The 19,516-nt window shown below is 45.1% G+C and overlaps 2 protein-coding genes across 12 annotated transcripts in view; one reads left to right on the top strand and one right to left on the bottom strand.

The window, feature by feature from the left end:
• The window catches only part of FBXO38 (F-box protein 38), a 56,193-nt gene extending 51,107 nt beyond the window's left edge, over positions 1-5,086 (top strand). For 7 of the 10 annotated variants that reach the window (XM_038535096.1, XM_038535089.1, XM_038535092.1 and 4 more), the window contains 4 exons: positions 1,288-1,433; positions 2,077-2,180; positions 2,696-2,809; positions 4,485-5,086. In XM_038535096.1, the coding sequence (XP_038391024.1) occupies positions 1,288-1,433; positions 2,077-2,180; positions 2,696-2,809; positions 4,485-4,663 (543 nt within the window). In that variant the 3' untranslated portion in view covers positions 4,664-5,086. The remainder of the gene's footprint in view (positions 1-1,287; positions 1,434-2,076; positions 2,181-2,695; positions 2,810-4,484) is intronic. The other 3 variants (XM_038535099.1, XM_038535097.1, XM_038535094.1) reach the window with 1 other exon arrangement.
• Positions 5,087-6,888: 1,802 nt separating this feature from the next.
• The window catches only part of HTR4 (5-hydroxytryptamine receptor 4), a 173,142-nt gene continuing 160,514 nt past the window's right edge, over positions 6,889-19,516 (bottom strand). For both annotated transcript variants that reach the window (XM_038535086.1, XM_038535088.1), the window contains one exon: positions 6,889-13,701. In XM_038535086.1, coding sequence (XP_038391014.1) covers positions 13,614-13,701 — 88 coding nt within the window. In that variant the 3' untranslated portion in view covers positions 6,889-13,613. The remainder of the gene's footprint in view (positions 13,702-19,516) is intronic.

Here is a 19,516-nt window from a genome sequence, read left to right as displayed (position 1 = left end):
TCAACCTGTAGTAATCTTTAGATTCTACACAGTTCTTTTAACCAAGCTGGACTATCTTGCCAGTCTTCTTCCTTAATGCTTCTCTGCTTGATTTTTGTGGGTTTTTAGCAAGCTATATGATGCAGGTAATTGTTACTCAAGTTATTTTACTTATTAAAAGTTGCCTGTGGTCAAGAGCACAGACTCTGGTTTCAGGCTGCCTGATTTCAAATTCTCATTCACTGACCGAGAGCAGATTTTTTTTGTCTTATAGAAATAAAAAATCATATGTAAAATTAGAATAAAAACCTACACTTATCATGATAGTTAAATTAATATATGTGAAGTACCAGAACAATTGCTGGTGTGTAGTAAGTAGTCCTTTGGTAGCTGCTATTATTATCATTACTGAGAAGAAACTTTTTATCATACATACATAAAAAGATGAATATTGGCTAAAGGTGTTAACGGTTATCATTTCACAATCTGTATAAATCAGATTATTCATGTTGTATGTGTTAAACTTACACAGTGATGTATGTCAGTTACTTTTCAGTAAAATGGGAGCAAGATGGGGCAGAAGGGGAAGGAGCAAATATGTAATACTCTGTGCTTGGTGCCAAAATAAAGTTTAAAGGAAATAGTAAATGATCATTGCAGTCAGTGTGTAAGCCTGGCCCCAAAAGATTCATTTCAACAAACAAATCATTAGTTGTCTATAATTTTCTGGAGTTGAAGAATACATACATAGGGCATCATCCTTCTCTTGAGGAGCTTGCCATTCCAGTAGGAGGTGGACACGTATGCCGCTAAGATGGCAAGGCAGGATCGCCTAAGTAGAGATGGGGAAGAGGGGACCATGAGAAGAAGGCAAGTGAACAAAGGCTACAAGGGAGCAAGAGAATGCGTTCTGTCTCTAGGATTGGCTGTAGGCCAGTTTGAATCGAGCATAGAGAATGCTACACATTCGCAGCTCTGTAATGCAGCCAGTACTTAAACCTATGAAGGACATACTCAGGAGTGGATCCCTGGGGTCAGTTACCTGCATCAGGATTCCCTGCTTTTTTAGTGGGTGTTTATGTAGCAATGACATGTGAATCAGTGAGCTTGCTAGACAGAAGAATTATACAAGACCCAATCCTGGCCTGGCAAGCTATGTTCGGAACTGGATGTGACTATTTGATTTTCAGATATCCCAAAGATTTTAAAATTGAGGTCCTAAAGAAAGATTGTTCATATTCTAAGGATATAAATTTCCAAGATAATCTCTTCCTTGGTCCAAAGCCCTGTCTATGATGTCTTCTCCAGGTGGACACACTGACTCTGGAGCAGAAGCTATTTAGCGGCCCCTACCCCTATCACATCTGTATTATCCATGAATTCAGTAACCCTCCCAATGTCCGGAACAAGGTGCGCATCCGCAGTTGGATGGATACTATAGCAAACATCAATCAGTAAGTAATCCATGGCCCCTGAGGCTCTTCTCCATCATTTCCCATAGCAAGGGGTCCTAGAAACAAATCCTAGTTATTCTTACCATATTTGAAATGATTCCGCCTGAGCTTGTCAGGCACTGAAACATTTGACATATAACATGTAAAGACTGAGGGGAATGAGTACTTAAAACTAAAGAGCATTGTATACATTTGTAACTTTATTACTAAACTTCGAGAAAAACTGCAGGAACTGACCGTACATGTACATTTGACTCCATTCCATTCCTTTTGCCCCAGTGCATGGAAAAGATAGGAAATTTAAAGACCTTACTACTGTTAATGTTTTTACATCATCAGAAAGTTGGGCTTTTTTATACATCAGTTATATAAATGTTTTATTTAGCATCTTAAACACAAGACATTTGATTAGAGAGTGGCTTTCTTTCTTTCCTCGATAGGATTTTGAAGATAGTGAGGAAAGTAATTGAAACCTGACTAGATATGTATCCTCCAGCTTTTTCTACTTCTGTTGGCTCTTTAATATTCTGAAATGTTCACTAGACTCTGGGCCTGATACAGCTTCGATGCATCCTTTCTACCCCACACCCCAATATTATTTTCAGTTTTGTAATTTTTATTTAATTTTTCTTATTGCCTCCAGAGAACTCATTAAGTATGAATTCTTCCCTGAAGCCACGCGAAGTGAAGATGATTTAAAGAAATACCCCAAGTACCCCTGGGGTAGAGAAATCTATACTTTAGAAGGTGAGCATTTACCAGTGTTTGGGCAGTTACATAGTTGCTCACTAACTAGATGGAGAGAAGGCCATAGGGAGGGTAGGAACGGGAGCCTCCAGTTCTTGGGGTAATGGCTGTTTTGAGTATCTGCAGGTAGCAGCAACCACATAAATATTGCTCTCCCTCTTCAAATCTTTACCATGCCCAAATAATCAGAAGCAGTGTTGAAACACAAAAAGTAGAAGAAAATTGAAACCTGCTACAGTTTAGGAGTTGAAATGACTTTAGGGCACCTGTCTCAGCCTCTTTATTTTATTTAGAGAGAAGGAGAAACTGAGGCATACTAAAATCAAAGGGTGACCGAGATCACGTGACCTAATAGCGGCAGAGTTACAATTAGAGTCCACCTCTCCTGGTCCAGTGCTTTTTTCTACCTGTGATGGATAAAAGCACATTTTACATCCTGCTTACAAAATACTAGTGTTTGGCCCTGTTCTTGACTTTCACACCAGCAGCACTGTTAATGTGTCTTCTTATTTTAGGGGTTGTGGATGGAGCGCCATATTCCATGATCTCTGACTTCCCTTGGTTGAGATCATTGCGGGCTGCAGAACCCAACAGCTTCGCCAGATATGATTTTGAAGATGATGAAGAAAGTAATTATGGCCTGACTTGATTCATATTCTTTAGTTTGAGTATATCTTACTGTGTTTGATACTTCATATTTTGTTTGGGTTAAAGGCAGTGTAGCCTTTAAATTGCTTCCCATATAAATGTGGGGAGGGATATTTTTAATTTTTCATATTTTATTTAAATTCAGTTAGTTAACATATAGTATATCATTAGTTTCAGTGGTAGAGTTCAGTGATTCATCAGTTGCATGTAACACACAATGCTCATCACATCACGTGCCCTCCTTAATGCTCATCATACAGTTACCCCATGCCCCCACCACCCTCCCTCTAGCGACCCTCAGCTTGTTTCCTATGGTTAAGAGTCTTACAGTTTATCTCCCTGTCTAATTTCATCTTATTTTATTGTTCTTTCCCTTCCCCTATCGTCCTCTGCTTTGTTTCTTAAATTCCACATATGAGGGTCGCCTGGGTGGCTCAGTGGTTGAGCATCTGCCTTTGACTCAGGGAGCAGTCCCAGGATTGAGTCCTGCATCAGGCTCCCTGCATGGAGCCGGCTTCTCCCTCTCTCTCTCTCCCTCCCTCCCTCCCTCCCTCCCTCTCTCTCTCTCTCTCTCTCTCTGTCATGAATAAATAAAATCTTTAAAAAAAAATTTCACATATGACTGAAATCATATGGTAATTGTCTTTCTCTGATTGACTTATTCACTTAGCATAATACCCTCTAGTTCCATCATGTAGTTGCGGATGGTAGTATTTCATTTTTTTGATGACTGAGTAGTACTCCGTTTGTGTGTGTGTGTGTGTGTGTGTGTGTGTGTGTGTGTGTGTGTGTACACACACACACACACACCATATCTTCTTTATCCATTCATCTACCTCTCCCAAATTAGAGCTACCCTATGACCCAGCAGTTGCACTACTAGGTATTTATCCAAAAGATACAAACAGTGATCTGAAGGGGTACCTGCACCCCACTGTTTGTAGCAGCAGTGTCCACAATAGCCAAATTATGAAAAGAGCCCAGATGCCGATATAAATATTTTTGTTTTTTATTTTTTTATTATGTGGTTCTCCACCTACAAACAGCAGCTCTCAATTTGTACTATAATCAGTGAACTTATTAGGGATATATAAAGGTTGGTGAGCAGAGGTACTTGAGACAAATTTTTCTACCTAGATGTTTTTATTACCTAAATATTTATAATTTTCTTACCCTTTATTAAGAGTTTGTTAGCTATATTGTTTCAAAATTGTTCCATTTACATTAATGATTATTCTTCTTATGAACCACTTATGATTCAGGTATAGATTTTGGGGAGACACTTGAAGATCTTTTGAATATAGTTTTTCCTATATTCAAACATTTCAAAAAATGTTAGCATGCTTGAACATCCATTTGTAGGAAGTTTTTAAAACCTACTTTATGAAGAAATCAATTCGGAGAACTACATGTATATATGACTTACCTGTCTGGTCTGTTGCCATGTTGGGCCTTTACTCCTGTGTGCTGTCTAAGGCACCAAACATGGGCAATAGTGTGGTATGTGGAACTTTGGGGGCCCATTCCAGGAGCTATACCTAATTCAGTGGCATTGCATTACAGCAGATAGGCTTTTCTCATGGTCCAGCTTAACCAGTGACCTCCAGATGATTTTGATAATCCTGCATGTTTCTCCTTTACTTTCTCATTTTCAAGGTACCATCTATGCTCCTCGAAGGAAAGGACAGCTGTCTGCAGACATCTGTATGGAAACAATAGGAGAAGAAATCTCCGAGATGCGTCAAATGAAGAAGGGTGTGTTTCAGCGGGTAGTGGCCATTTTCATCCACTACTGTGATGTCAATGGGGAGCCAGTTGAAGATGACTACATTTGACTGATCCCTCCTACTTCCCAGGTATTCTGGCAGAAAGCCCCTGGGGTCGCCCAGCTGCCAGCCAGTGCCACAGGGATTCAGGGCATGCAGTTTGGAGGCCCGGGCACATTTTGGTATATAGGAAATATATAAGGAACGTTGAAGTTGTATACAAAGATTTGTACATAGAGGAAATATACAGAGACAATTCCCGAGTACCATCTTTATATCATATGTTTATACAATTTAATTTAAGAATTCATTTTAATGAAGGCAGATAATTGGAAAGAGTTCATTTTGTTTGTTTTTCCTGACTTAGTTCACAAAGTGTCACTTTTTGGCTGAGCCCCCATTTACTATATTCTTAATAATCATTGTCATCCCCTTAAATCTGTGCCTTTTTCTTCTCGAGCAAAGCTGTTTGAGTAAATCTGTTGAAGAGTCTTTGTGTCTTGTGTGCTTTTTTTGTGTTCTTATTAAAACCAACTAAACCCTATAGGAGGCAGCTTTATGTTTGTGTACAAAATGATGGTTCTTTTTCTCTTGGTATTATAGTGGCCATATTTCTTAAAATCAAATAAAAAGGTTCATGAGTTTAAAAAAATGAGTTTGAGAGGGGAAAATGGAAGTTTCCAAAGCATTTCTAGTTATTTATTTCCACGTTCAATTGTGTATATGCTTTATCTTGAATATAAAAATAAAAGTTTATTTAAAAACTTTTTTCTTGCCTTGGACCTGAATCCCTGTTTTTAAAGAAAAATAACAAATACTGCACAGAAAAGGAACGTATAGAGTTGTGTCTAAGTAAGATTCCAGTGTAATCCAGTTTCTCATCTCTTTTTTTTTCTTTCTAAAATCCTGTAGCTGCAAGGTGTTCAACTCGTAGAGCTCTTATGTGACAGATCATGGGGGAGAGCAGAATTTCCCAAAACACGTGGTCACCAGGGAATGGCCTTTCTCCTTTCTCAAGAGACAAATCACCCTAATGTGGCAGTGATCGGTGCCACATAGGGCCAGGGGTCACGAGCAAAAAAGGCTTTTAGAGCAACATGTGCATTTGAGGGCTAGCTTGTCCACTTGATAGTTGAGTGACCTTGACGAATTGCTTGAACTGAAGGTCTGTGGGAAAATTTGTCAACCCTTTCCAAATGGTCTCTCTGAGGTGTAGAGACTGCCTGCTCCAACCTTTTCATTTACAGGGGATTAACTGAAGCTCAGAAAGGGAAAATTTCTCACTTAGAGTCAAGAACCGGACAAGGCCAGGAAGGACAGGCCTTCAAGTGCCTGACTCCCACTGGGCTGCCTCCGTATTGTTCATGTCCACAGACATGCAAGGGTACCTGCAAGTATTCCTAACACTAAAATCATGTGAATGGTCGTATCTTCCATCAAAGTTCTCTCTTTTTCAAGACAAAATTATTTCTGTCACATTGGGAAGAAGGTCAGGAACCACATTCGGTCATCTTTTTATTCCCTTATTTTTAATTCCACCAGTCTTCCTTTTTAACTAAGTGTGTTGTACTCTCCAGGTTAGAAAAGGCAGGAAACATGAGATCCCTGGGTGGCTCAGCGGTTAAGCACCTGCCTTGGGCCCAGGGCGTGATCCTGGAGTCCCAGGATCAAGTCCCACATCAGGTTCCCTGCGTGGAGCCTTCTTCTGTCTCTGCCTCTCTCTGCCTATGTGTCTATCATAAATAAATAAAATCTCAAAAAAAAAAAAAGAAAAGAAAAAAGAAAAACTTAAAAAGGGCAGGAAACAAATTCAAAACAAACTATATTTAAGTAAAAGCAGGAAACAAATTCTAAAACATTCTAGATCTTTCGAAATAATACAACCCTCTCCCCCCAACCCTTAGACTCCATGTAAACCTGTTTTTTCAGTGTAACCGGAATAACCCAATCATCTAACCAATGCTTAGATGGGCCGCTAGAGGCCGCTGCTTTCTAACATGTTGGTTTCTTTCGGGCTCCTCCAACCCACTGCTAGAACAAGTACAGCAGGAAGTGCTAGAATCATTGCAAAGACCTCCAGACTGGAGCAGCTAAAAAACAAAACAGCAAACTTGGAAGAAGACTACTACAGTAGGCATCTGGTCAGTGTCTGTGGGACGGGTGGCTGCAGTGATTGCCCGACAGCAGGGGCCGGCACACTTCCTGTATGGGGCCAGACAGTAATGAGCTGAAGCTCCACCATGGTGATTACTCAGCTGTTGGAGTGTGAATGCAGCCACAGAAGATACATCAACAAACGGGCAGGACTATAAAACTTTATTTATGGACACAAATTTGAATTTGGTGTAACTTTCACATGTCACAGAATATCTTTTAATTTGTTTTCCAACCACTTTAAAAAGTAAAAAAACGTTCTTACAGACTGGAGGACACGGCCCCCACATGGTAGGTAGTTTGCTTGCCCTCACCTGTCATAGAGAATCGAGTTGTCCTGTTCAGTCCATGCCATTACATGTCATCCACTTGTGGTGCAGTGTCTGGCACGTTTTTAAAAGGCCTTCACTGTTTGACAGACAGATGATTAAATTATCTCAGTGGTAGAGATAATGGTGTCTCTTGGGGTCCTGTCAGCCGTGAGCCCAATCTGTAAAGCACAGCTGACACATAGCTCTTACAGGCACCTCACCATGGGAATCGGGACCTAGATTCAGATTCTGACTTCCTCAAATGACTTCCAGCTGACCTGGAGGTGGTCACAGCCTTTACCCTGGAGGCTCCATTTCGTCATCTATAAATGATAACAATGAACAATAGGCCCACCCCATAGGGCAGTTGTGAAAGTGCCATGAGAGCCTTCATAAACGGGAAAAGGGCACAAGTGGACTGCTCCCACTATTATTCCCTTAATTATGAAGGGGTTTTTACTAATCTTTTCATAACCTCCTGTCCTTTGACCATATTCCAGGATGGTAGGAAGCAGAACTAGTAAGGCCATTAAGAGGAAATAATGATACCACGTAAGCAGGTTTTAAAGTGTTTCCCAGGGCACCGGAGTGGCACAGTTAAGTGTCCAGTTCTGGATTTTGGCTCAGGTTGAGATCTCAGGGTTGTGAGATCGAGCCCCATGTCAGGCTCCACACTCAGCGCAGAGCCTTCTTAGAATTCCCTCTGCCTCGCCCCGCCCCGCCCCGCCCCCAACGTGTGCACTCTCAAATAAATCTTTTTTGAAAATGTTTTACCAAGTGCTCTGCGCATACCCTCATACTAGAAAGTGTCTGATCGTTCTGCCCCCTGTTTTACTATTGGGGAAATTAAGGTATAGCAGGTTAAGGATCTGGTCAAAGGGACGTCTCCAGGAGCAGTGAAAGCACGATGATGTCAGTCTTCCCCCCTGAAGCCTGTGCTACTCGGGCAGGGGGTCTCAGGCCCTGGAGGGAGGCCGGCTGGGGCCCATGAAGGGCCAGGCCTTCCTTGTCCACGGGGAAGCTGCCTCTGACATTTGAGCCCCTGCCAGCTGACCTTCCTATGGTTAGCACAGGACAGGAAAACACGCTGCTGATTTTCTGAGGCAGGCTTCACATGCCCCACTCAGCCACAGGATACCAGCCAGACCCTAAAAGAGACAACACCGCACACTGGACGGCATCTGTTGTAGGGCATGGACACACAACAACTGAAAAGAATGACGAAGAATCACGTCTTACAAAATGACATGTATGGAGTACCGTTGGAAAAGGCAAATTGCAAATCACAATACACAGCATTATATATAAGAACAGAACAAGATCATCTAGTTTTATATGTACATTTATACATATGTAGAAACACAGGACACATTCTGGGGTTACATAAGCCAGCTAAAGCACAGATACTTCTTGAGGGGAGTGGGATGAAGCTGTAGTCAAGGGGGGTTTTGCTCTATAGTTAGAACTCTTTTTCATAGGAGTGGACTGCATTAATACGTTATCTGTGCAACCCATCACTTAAGTTGTCTAAAAATACGTAACTTGTATATTTAGAAATGAGAGGAAGAGGAAAGGACTGTTAGAAAGGAGTGACCTGAAGTGTTTCAGCTCTGATTCCTGTGTCCTTGGGCAAATCACCTTCCCTGACAAAGTCAGTTTCTTTTTCTATAATATGCTCTCCGTAATCCCTCCCTGCAGGTTGCTGTGAGAGGCTCAGGGACCTCCCTGGGAAAATACAAACTGTAAAGTGTCTGAGGTGATAAGCTCCTGGGACAGAGGAGCATATCCAGATAGTATTCCATGTTCCCACTAGGAAATGCAGCAAAGTCAAGTTGCCTTCCGCCGGAGCCACTCCTCATCCGCACACCCCAGGGAGGGCCTGAGATACAGACCATGCTCCCTGGGGCTCACACACCTGTCTCAGGCTGTGCTGCTGGTTACTCGGTGGCCCAGCAGCTGAATACTGGAAAGAGTCGGTGCGGGAGGGCCTTTCCTCCCACCCAATCGTGTACTGAATTCTTCTTTTGTTTAAAGACCGAAAGTCAGGCTCAGAGAGTGGAAGGGAGGTCAAGACACAGTAGAGCAAGTGCAGGGAGGGCTGCACACTGGAATAGGCAGGCCCTGTCTTCCTCTCCAGGCCCCAGGCTGAGGCGGGAGGAACTGCCTAGGCAACAGGAGGGCAGGGGCCTCCTCCGCTTGCTCACTCCTCACTCCCAGCATCGTGCCCTACATGTGCAAGTGGAGGAAGCTCATCCGTTAAGGACTGTGTGCCCATGGTGAGGACTGCGGGCTTGACAACCACACCGCCTGCGCCGTCTGCACTCCAAATGCACCCTTCCCAGCCTGGGGCCTGGGGCCTGGGTTCCTGGGGCCTGGGGCCTCGGCCTGGGTGCCTGGGTGTCTAGGCTAGTGGCCAGACCTCTAGGCTGAGGTCTGCTCTGCTACAGAGTGGGAGAAATCTGGGTACTTACGGTGTAAGGATTTTATGAGGATTAAATGAGAGAATCTACGTAAAGCACTCATCACAGTGCCTAGCAGAAAGGAGCTCCTTAAATGGTAGCTTCTCTTATTATTGCTACATTACTATTATTATTATTATCATTATTATTATTATTATTAAGATATGTTCTGGAGTGAGCTAAAAAAAGGAAAGGAAGGGAAAGGAGAAACAATATGAATCAAATATAATAGTAATTAAACTATCACCTGTTACACTTTCCTTCTCTCTGTGGTGCCAAAGGGTATCAAATTCCACTAGGGATTAATCACATTCCTTCAGAAAGTTTGAGAGATCTCCCCTGGTGACCTCTCTTGCAGCCCTACCTAGCTTCAGGAGCCCCACATGGGACAGGGCCCAGGCCCCCCCAGCTTCCAGCCCTCATTCAGCTCCCTTTTAAATACACGAGCACTGGGCTTACATTAGAACTTAAAAACCTTGTTTTGTTTTCATTTATCTCTATGGCTGCTTTCTATTTATGGCAAGTAATACTGATTTTCTATTCTGGGATTGATAAAACATTTCTTTCTAAAATAAGTAAGTGAAAACCTGAATTACTTACATGAACATATTAATCGCGGTACAGGCAGGGCACATATTTTATGGGGAAAATCCTCACAGTTGCCCTTGGCTGCACAGCAATTCAACCCCTGTTGAATGTGAGGGGTTCAACACATTGTTGAAGTGTTCCAACAATCCTCCTGGCCCAGAGAGTTTCTCCATTTTGTGGGCGCGATGAGCCAGGCCAGAGCTGGTTAAGGTCCCAAGCAGCACGTCACCCCACCAGGCCTTCGAAGCCATCCCTGATCTGTTTAAGTTTAAGCCAAACATTCGGCCTCAGTTCTCTAGACTGAATGGGAAAGAGACTGCAGATTCTAGCCAGGAAAGGTAAATGCATTAGTCTCCCCGCCGCCACCCACCCCCCCCAGACCAACTGTTACAGGGAAGGACGTTGACCAGAGAAGAGCAGAAATGACAGCAAGACAAAAGCCACGCCGGGCTCTCCCTGGAGGGAAATAACACCACCAAAGAGAAAAACGGGCAGACAGCACAGCACCAAGGAAACAGTACTTTGTTCTTGCTTGAAGATGATATTGAAGGCAGTTCAATTATAGCCGCCCCCAGCCCCTCCCGGGACCCCCTCCCCCGGCCTCCCCAAGCCCACCCTCCACATCCAGGCGGATAGCAATCTGCCCCAGGGCAGAGCGAGTGAGCAGCATGATGTGAGAGGTGAAATCCAGGAAGAACGAGTTTGTCTACAAACACATACTCGGGGGGCAGTAGAAGTTCGTTTCGATCTCTTTCACTCGCCAGCTGCGGACCATGAGCAGGACGGGGAGTTCGGGGCCTCCCCCTGGACAGTCCTGTGAGCTGGAGGTTCTCATTGAGAAGAAGCACAGGTGAAGCCCCTGGATCCCAGGCATGGGGTAGTCTGGTTGCAGCGCCTGTCACCCCGGCGACTGTCCAGGCACATGTGGCCAGAGGCATATGCTGCCTCCCAGAAAGCATCTCTTCTTGACACTTCAAGCTCCCTGGAAGAGGGTGGTCTTCTCAGGGAAGACAGCCCAGTAAGTCTCCTCCTTCCTTGGACAAGCTCCACGTCTCCTTCTCAGTCTTCCATACACCTGCTCTATTACCTGGACTCTCGGAAGCCAGGCTTCTTGGTAATGCCAGGCCAGCAGCTGTCTAGACAGAGCACCTCTCACCCTGTCCTGTGGCTGTTGGGCGCATCACCCACATCATCCCAGCCCTGGTCCAAAGAGACAGCAAAGTTTGCTTATGAGACCTTCTCTGCAAAGGACACCGTCTTTTTGACAATGGTAAGGGCTTCTATTTTCTCAATCGCTGTTGTTTCACTGGACCAGGGTGCTCGTGACCTCTGCAGACACCAATCAGGCCCACAGAAGTGTGTCCTGAGAGTCCAGCAGCTAATGGTAAGGTCTCATTTTCCCACGCATGCTGTAATCTGTGGATCCCTGTTGAACGGTATCGGCGAATATGGTAGGCCTGCCACTGAGAAATAATATTTCACACTAGCTTACTAAGCTCCTGGGAAAAGAAGCATCTCACAGGGAACAAATCCTACTGGATGGATGCACGTGTGTGTGCATATATGCATTCCACAGGAGATAATGTCGACTTTGGGGACATCAAAGCTTACCAGCTGCCTCAAAGCTCTAAACCTATTGCTTCCTCATGATGATCTGGTTCTCATGATCTCTTAGTCTTTCCCTAAGAAGTTCTTTGTGCTTTGAGATCAGAGACCTCATCCAGACGGCATGGGAAGAACTCCAGACCCCACATTCACTCAGCTCTGCCTTTCCCATGAGAAAGTGTAGGAAGAAACTGCAAACATGAGGAGGCTGGTTAATCCTCTCTGGGAGGCTCCCATAAGTGGGGTGACCAGCCAGCCTACTTTGCCTGGGACTGAGGGGTTTCCTGGGATGTGCGACTTGCAGTGCAAAAATCAAGGTGTCTGATCGTCCTTCCCACCATTTTTGGGGATGGAGAGAAAGGGGAGAGCCTGTGGGTTCTGCTTTAAAATAGGTGATAAGGAGGCAATTGTGGCTTCTGGGATCACTTAGGAAGGAAATTGGGGTCAACAGACCAAGCACAAGGGCAGGGGGAGCTGGTGAGGCTAGAAACTTTGGGCACATCTTTATTTTGTAACCTCCCCTGCCCCCCACCAGCACTACCTGCCCACCCACATTGCCTGTTCCCTGGGCTGGGTCCCTACAGGCCAGCAATCCATCCTCAGGATAGAATTTTTATCATCAGTCAAAAGAAAGATAACCGGGAAAAAATGTGCCCTCAAAAATTTTAACCACGGGGGATAATTCACCCCAAGATAAAATGATTCGCTGGTAGCTTTGACATCAGGGGAGCATCTCCTAAGGAGCTTGGAAGAAGTGAGATGCTGAAAAAAATGGAGAAAAATGGAGCCCCAGCAGCTTCACAGGCAGGGGGGCCAGTGAATTTCCCCAAGGAAGGAAGTTGGTTTGTGATTATGTCTTAGCCCCGACGAGCCAAGTGCCCGGCCCAAGACCAAGCACTGGCTCAGCACAGGGCCCTGGAAGCCCCTAAAAGGTGTCTTATTGGAGCAACTTCATTTCCTCGCCAAATCTGAGTTGCAAGATCATCCTTAATCAGCATCCTCAGTAAAGGTACAGTTCCTTTTTCCATTGTCATGGAAGGAAAATGAATCAAGATTCATTCCACATGACCTCAAAGTGAGTATGCCAGTGAGACAAATGTCATCCTTAAACACACACACAATTTAGACTAACAGTAAAGATGCCTTTGGGTAATGGATCCAAAATTAAAAAAAAAAAAAAAAAGAGCAGTTTTCAGATCTATCCGCAAGAAAAAGGAAAAGAGAAATGTTCATAACTACCACCCAGAAAATATTGATGTTTCACTTGTCAGCTCTTTCATGCTTCTGGACAGACATCTTGGCATTGATATCAACTTGACTTCATTACAAGAGCCTTGATTAATTCACACACCAAAGTATGTCCAGAAGATGGCCACAGTGGAGAGGAAACTGGAGCTGTTCAAAGACTTAAAAGGGTGGGTGGACAGCAGATCAGTGTCTTCCAACATCTAAGGGCTCTCAAGGGGAACAGGGAGCTAACTGCATGGCTCCCAATGGAAGATGGAGCAGAAACACGACTTCGTTCCAACAAAGGGAAAAACTTTCTTATAATTAAAGCTTCCCTACAATAGAAGGAACTGCATTGGGAGGTAGTGAGCTCCTATCCCTGGAGGTGTGCAAGCAGAGACGCCCAACGTCCAAGGATATTATGGAAGATGCTACTCCAGCATTCGATGGGAGGCTGGATCTGAGGACGCCTGAAGTCCCTTCTCAACTCTGAGATCTTCCACACTCTGGCCTTGGGTCCTGTCCAGCACTGTGCCCCATGTCCCGTACCTGGGCCCTTGTCCCCACTGCCTCATGACTCGCTGGTGGTGATGAGGGTCAGGAGAGATGCCAGGGTAGCCTGTTCATGCAGACATGAATGGGAATGAATGGCTTAATCATGAGCCACGTTCTCAATCAGAAGCATGATTCCAAGGATTCTGGGTCATTGTGTATGGGCAGTTTCTCAAGTTCCTGGTGATGTCCACTGTGCAGAACTGTGTACCTAGGGAGGAAGGAAAGAAAGCATGAGAATTCAACGGACATCCTTCGAATGTACCAAAGAGAGTATTCCCATCACTGTTGGCTTCCTTCCTATGACATGCTTCTGAGAGCATGGTGAGGTGGGGCTGGGTGTGGGGGTACATTGAGAGGGAAGACCAAAGAACTCCATCCAAATTGCTCATTTTAAAAGTAGGGAAACTGAAGACCTGGAGGAAATGACAGGCCCAGAATTATACAAAGAGTTAGTGGCAGAGTTTGGACTAGAACCTAGATTTCTTCTTTTCTCCCAGCAAAGCCTAAGGCTCTTACATTCATCAAAATGTGAATGTACTCTACTCCACTACCTCAAGCAGTACCTGAATATGTGAATTCCCTCTCCTAGGGAGGGTTCTGGATTCAGTAATATCAAAGTGCTGAGATGAGTAAAGCTCTCAGAGTCTGAACGACACTATAACCATATTTGTTTCTCTCATTCCTTTTGGTGACATTTGGAAGAGTAAATCAATTAGATGAATCAAGCAGCAAGTTGATTCTAAGCATCACTGTGAAATTTACTACTTGACAAGTGTTTATTATTTGCGGTATCACACGGTTGCACTCCTATGTTAATTGCCTTTGAATCAATCTCGATTGCAAGTGGATCTTATCATCAGTAACCCGGATTCCAGCACCTGGCTGTTATTCTTATGAAATTTCTACAGAGTTTAGGAGCACTACCACCACTCGCTTCCCTGGGGCCAATGTCAAGCCCATTCAGTAGAACAAATAAACCCATGCCAGTTATTTGGCATCACATGCTGATGACCAAGTTTCTCATGAATTACATTAATGCTTTGCCCGGAATTATAATAAATTGCTGACTTTTATTGATTGATTGGTATTTACCAGGTACCGTACTAAACCCTTTACATGTGTTACCTTATTTAATCTTCACAACAAAAGATAGTATTATATTCATTTTGCCATTGAGCAAAATGACCAGAGCTTCAGGGACTTGCCCAAGGGAATAAAGGAAATTCGTGAAGATGAAGTCAATCAAACTCTACCTATCTGCTGCCAATACCCATGGTCACACACAACTCCAGGGCCAGGTATGAACTTAGAATAGTGGGTCTCAACAGGGACAATTTGGAGACACTTTTGGTTGTCATGGCAGGGACATGCAGTGGGTAGAGACCAAGGGTGTTGCTAAACACTGTGTAATACACAGTACACTGTCCCCCACACAGAGAGTTCCTGGCCCCAAATGTCAATAATGCCAAAATTGAGAAACCCTGATCTAGAATAAAAAGTCTTCTTTGCTGGATAAAAGCAGGTGTTAGCTGAGGAACAGAGACAAGGTGAAGGGCATGAGTCTGAGCTCTTAGAGAACTGTCCACTGCAGCTGCTGCTGGGCTCGAGGCCAGTGGAGGGGAGAGGACTTGCAAAACCACAAGTACCTGCCAGATAAGCCTTGAGAAGAATAAAGTGGAAATGGCTACAGAAAGGAGGATCATATATTTTTAATGAGAGTGACCAAGGAAGGTGTCTGGGGGAGATGACTAAAGACCTTAGGGAAGTTAGTGCTCCAGCTACTGAGTCACTGATGCTCAGCCTCAAACCTACTCTTCTATACTTGGCTTTGGAAGGATGCTGTAGACTATCAGCTTTGGATGCTGGCTGCAGTCAGGCTTCTCCAACAGGGGTTACTGCAGGAGGGCAGGAGCCCAGAAGAAGGGAAAGGGCCTTGCTCCTCCTGTGGGCATCATCTTAGTGAGGCTTCTGCAGCCCCACAGAGGCAAGAGCCTTCCTGCAGCAGCAGCCCAGTCCACTTTCCAACTCTTGCATAACCAGCTTCACAGTAGCCCCTCGGAGACATCAGCTCCAGCTGGCCAGCGCCTCCTCTTTATAGGTCTATGTCTCTGTTCTGTAGGGTCCCTCCTCTAAGTTTCTGGGGTTTTTTTTATTTTTTTGTTTCATTGTTTCTTGCCTTGTGCTCTCAGCCCGAGAGGTAGTGAGTAGTTGCTTCAGACACAGCTCACCTTGCTGGGGAAGTAAGATGTGCTGCAAGCACCGTTTTCTATAATCACATACATTGTTTCGTTTATATCATGTACTCTTCACAACTCTAAGCAGTACCTACTAGACTTCAACTGATTTTATAGATGAGAAAACCGAGACTCAGAGAAGTTAAGCAATTGATAAAAGGCCACAATGTCCATGATGCCCACACTCTTAACCTCACGACTCTTAACACTCCTGACCCTTTACCCTGTTCATGGCCAATGCGTTACTTTCACAGGCAATCAATGGCACCTTCTCCTACACCAAGTTCACATGAAGACAGTGTCCTGGTTGAAAAGCCAAATGGATACATTCAATCCTGTTAGAAAACGCACTTTCGTGGCATGCAGGCACACCTCTACAGCAGCCTTTCATGTATCTCTACTAAGTGTCTGTCTCCCATGGGCCAAGGAGCAAATTGTTCAGGAATGACTAGAGAAGTATGGAACTGGAGTGGACATTCTAAGTGGAGGTTCCCTTTACCCAGAGCACAGTTGTAGAGCAGCAGCTTTTTCAGAAATAGGTGTAGGCAGAAGGGCACGTTTTCTAGTTACAACACATGGTGGTGGTGGTGGTGGTGAGGTCCTCACCATGATCTGGTGGGTGGTATACACAGGATGGAGGAACTGGTCTGACATTTCAGTGGCAGAACTCTAGGAGAGGCAGAGTCTCCAGTGGAGTCTGGCCTGCAGAGGTACTCCCTGGGCTTGGGTATGCATTCCCAAGTCTCCATGACAGAGAAATCTTTCACTTGGTGTTTTCACTTTCATAGTATATAACAGGTATTTAAGCAGATCCAGGGGCATCTGGATGGCCACCTTATAAACTCACATTGCCTTGTGAATTCAGGTCACACATTTGCATCGGGTTCACCATGATGTCACAGTGACAGTGGCCAACTTTATGCAGTGTTTCTCGAAGTAAGATACATGAACCTCCAGCCGTCTATAGGCATAGTCATGGGGATGTACACATCCTCAATCTGAGGAATAGTGGGGAAAAGAAAGCACGCGATACTGTAGACAAATAGAACAGCATTACCAACAGCATTAGCAGGTGGTGGGACCTGGTCAAGTAGATCAGTTCCACCTACTTCACAGCTTCTTTGTGATGATAAAATCAGCATCTATAAAGGGCTTAGCAAAGAGCTGGACACAGTAGATACTGGTATCTTCGCTCTTAAGGAAACCAAGGATCAGAAAGTGTGACTTTCCCACGGTCCGAGAAGTAGTTACACAGGGAATGGTTAAGAACACAGACTCTTAATGTCTGGGTAAATCCTGGCTCGGACAGTCACTAACTGTGAATTACTACAAACGTTCTGGATTGTTTCGAGCAATAGACACAGAGATAATGCACACAAAACTCTTATTAGAATAGTGGCCGTCAGGGTGGCCCGGGTGGCTCAGCGGTTTAGCGCCACCTTCAGCCCAGGTCCTGATCCTGGAGATCTGAGATCAAGTCCTGTATCAGGCTCCCTGCAGGGAGCCTGCTTCTCCCTCTGCCTGTGTCTCTGCCTCAATCTCCCTCTCTCTCTCCCTCTCTCTCTCTCTGTGTGTGTCTCATGAATAAAAAAAATAAAATCTTAAAAAAAAAAAGGATAGTGACGGTCAAGTAGTAAGCACTCCATAAATGTTATTAGTACTGTGCTACTTGACATTGGATGTAAAAACTTGTAAAAAAGAAAAAAAAATCAAGCCAGTACCCGATCACTGATTCGGTGCAGAAATCCATTCTTTAGTAATTGATCAGATCTTTGTTCACTTAGCATCGATCACAGAGCTGAAAGAAACCTTCGTGAGGCTTTAGGGATAAAGAGCGAGCCCCAGAGACTGCCTGTCATCTGCGAGAGTGGCTAAAGTCTCCCCGTTGTCTGGTTGTCCCGGTTACTTGTCATTCTGCAGCTGTCCTGGTGGAACGCAGGCCCAGATGTGCGGGTGGACCTGGGCCGGTTCAAGCCCGGATGCAGAACTTCGCTGCTGTTTCCCAAGCAACGGCGGCGAGGCAGGAGGCCGCTCCCTTCAAGCTGGGCTGCTTCCCCCCTTAGCATTAATTTACTCAAACATGACGGGAGCCACATTAGGTTTGGTAATTACCTGAGTCTACAATTCATTCACTGAGCAATTAGCATTGCACTTAGAGCAGCTTGGATGCAATAATTAGTCGCATAATAACAGCCCTTGTGCCTGCCCAGCCCGGCATTCTAAGGAAATGGTTAGAGCTTATCACGCATCACCCCAGCCTTCCCCTGCGTGGCGGTGCTCACATGCGGTGCATGCAAGGTGCTTTAATTTTTAAAATATAAGGTACATGGGTTTGAAGGGATTCAACCCTAACACAGAGGTTCCCGAAGCTAGAGCCCCGTCACCTGGGAACAAAGACCTCATATTGGGTATTTCCTTGATGTTGGGAGGAATGAGATTTTCGAGTCCCAAGGCATTGATTCATCCAGCCACTTAGTTCTTTTTTTTTTTTTTTAGATTTTATTTATTTATCCATGAGAGACAGAGACAGACAGAGACAGAGACAGAGACAGAGACAGAGACACAGGCAGAGGGAGAAGCAGGCTCCATGCAGGGAGCCTGATGTGGGACTCGACCCCAGGACTCCAGGATCACGCCCTGGGCTGAAGGCGGCGCTAAACCACTGAGCCATCTGGGCTGCCCAGTTCTTTAAAAATATAGGGACACCCAGGTGGCTCAGCGGTTGAGCGCCTCCCTTGCATGGAGCCTGCTTCTCCCTCTGCCAGTATCTCTGCCTCTTTCTGAGTCTCTCATGAATAAATAAATAAATAATTTAAATAAATAAATATATATATTTTTCCAGCGCCCACCAGGCACTGTGCAAAGCCCTGGACACCTGAGGGTGATGAGGACAGACTGCACATTCTCTGTCCCCCCGGAGCCCACAGTGTGGTGCAGGAGACCCACAGTCAGACACAAAGTCACAAGAGGTGTTGGGATGGGAGGCAGCTGGCCTTAGCATGAGAGCATGTCAAGGAGCACGCAGGACCATGTTGCCCTGTGCGTCAGGACCCTGCGGTCCAGGAAGCGCTGGAGGTGAGAACGGAGGGCTGGGTAGGGGCTTTGCAGGCAAGGGGAGGCGGAGGCTGCAAGAGGACCACTGCCACAGAGGCAGGTGGGTGCTTCGGGAGTAGAACAGTCTAAGAGGAGCACGAAGTCTCAGTGAGGCTCAGCACACCACGGATGGCTCGCCCAGCCAAACACACGGGAAAGCTGGCCACGGCCGTAAGTAGAGCAGGTGCATGAGGACTTTGTGTTTGGAAGAACATTCTAGCTGTGGTGTATAGAATGGACTGGAATTTGGCTGGAGTGGAAATCCTGAAGTAAATTAAGAGGCATATTGGCCTCCTTCTGTACAGATTACCACAAACTCCCTGACTTAAAAGAACATAAACTAATTCCCTTACAGTTCTGGTGATCAGTAGTCCAAAATGGGTCTTACTGGGGTAAAGTCCAAGGATGAAGTTGAGCTGCATTCTTTCTGGAGGCTCTAGAGGAGAATCCCACCCCTTGCCTCTTGCGCAGGCTGCCTGCATGCCTCGTTGCTCTGCGCTCTGCTTGCATCATCACACCTCTTCCCTGACTGACCCTCCTGCCTCTCTGTGTCAGGGTGCTTGCGAGTGAGCCCACTGGAGGATGACCCAGGATAATCTCCCCATCTCAAGACACACAGCTCAATCACATCGACAAGGTCCCCTTTGCCATGTAAGGTAATATTCTGAGGACTTGGGGGTTAGGATCTGTTCCTCT

The sequence above is a fragment of the Canis lupus genome, chromosome 4 (genome assembly GCF_011100685.1).
Source record: "Canis lupus familiaris isolate Mischka breed German Shepherd chromosome 4, alternate assembly UU_Cfam_GSD_1.0, whole genome shotgun sequence".
Taxonomy (NCBI): domain Eukaryota; kingdom Metazoa; phylum Chordata; class Mammalia; order Carnivora; family Canidae; genus Canis; species Canis lupus.
Note: the sequence above shows the minus strand (reverse complement) of the source record. Positions and strands in the feature narration are given on the sequence as shown.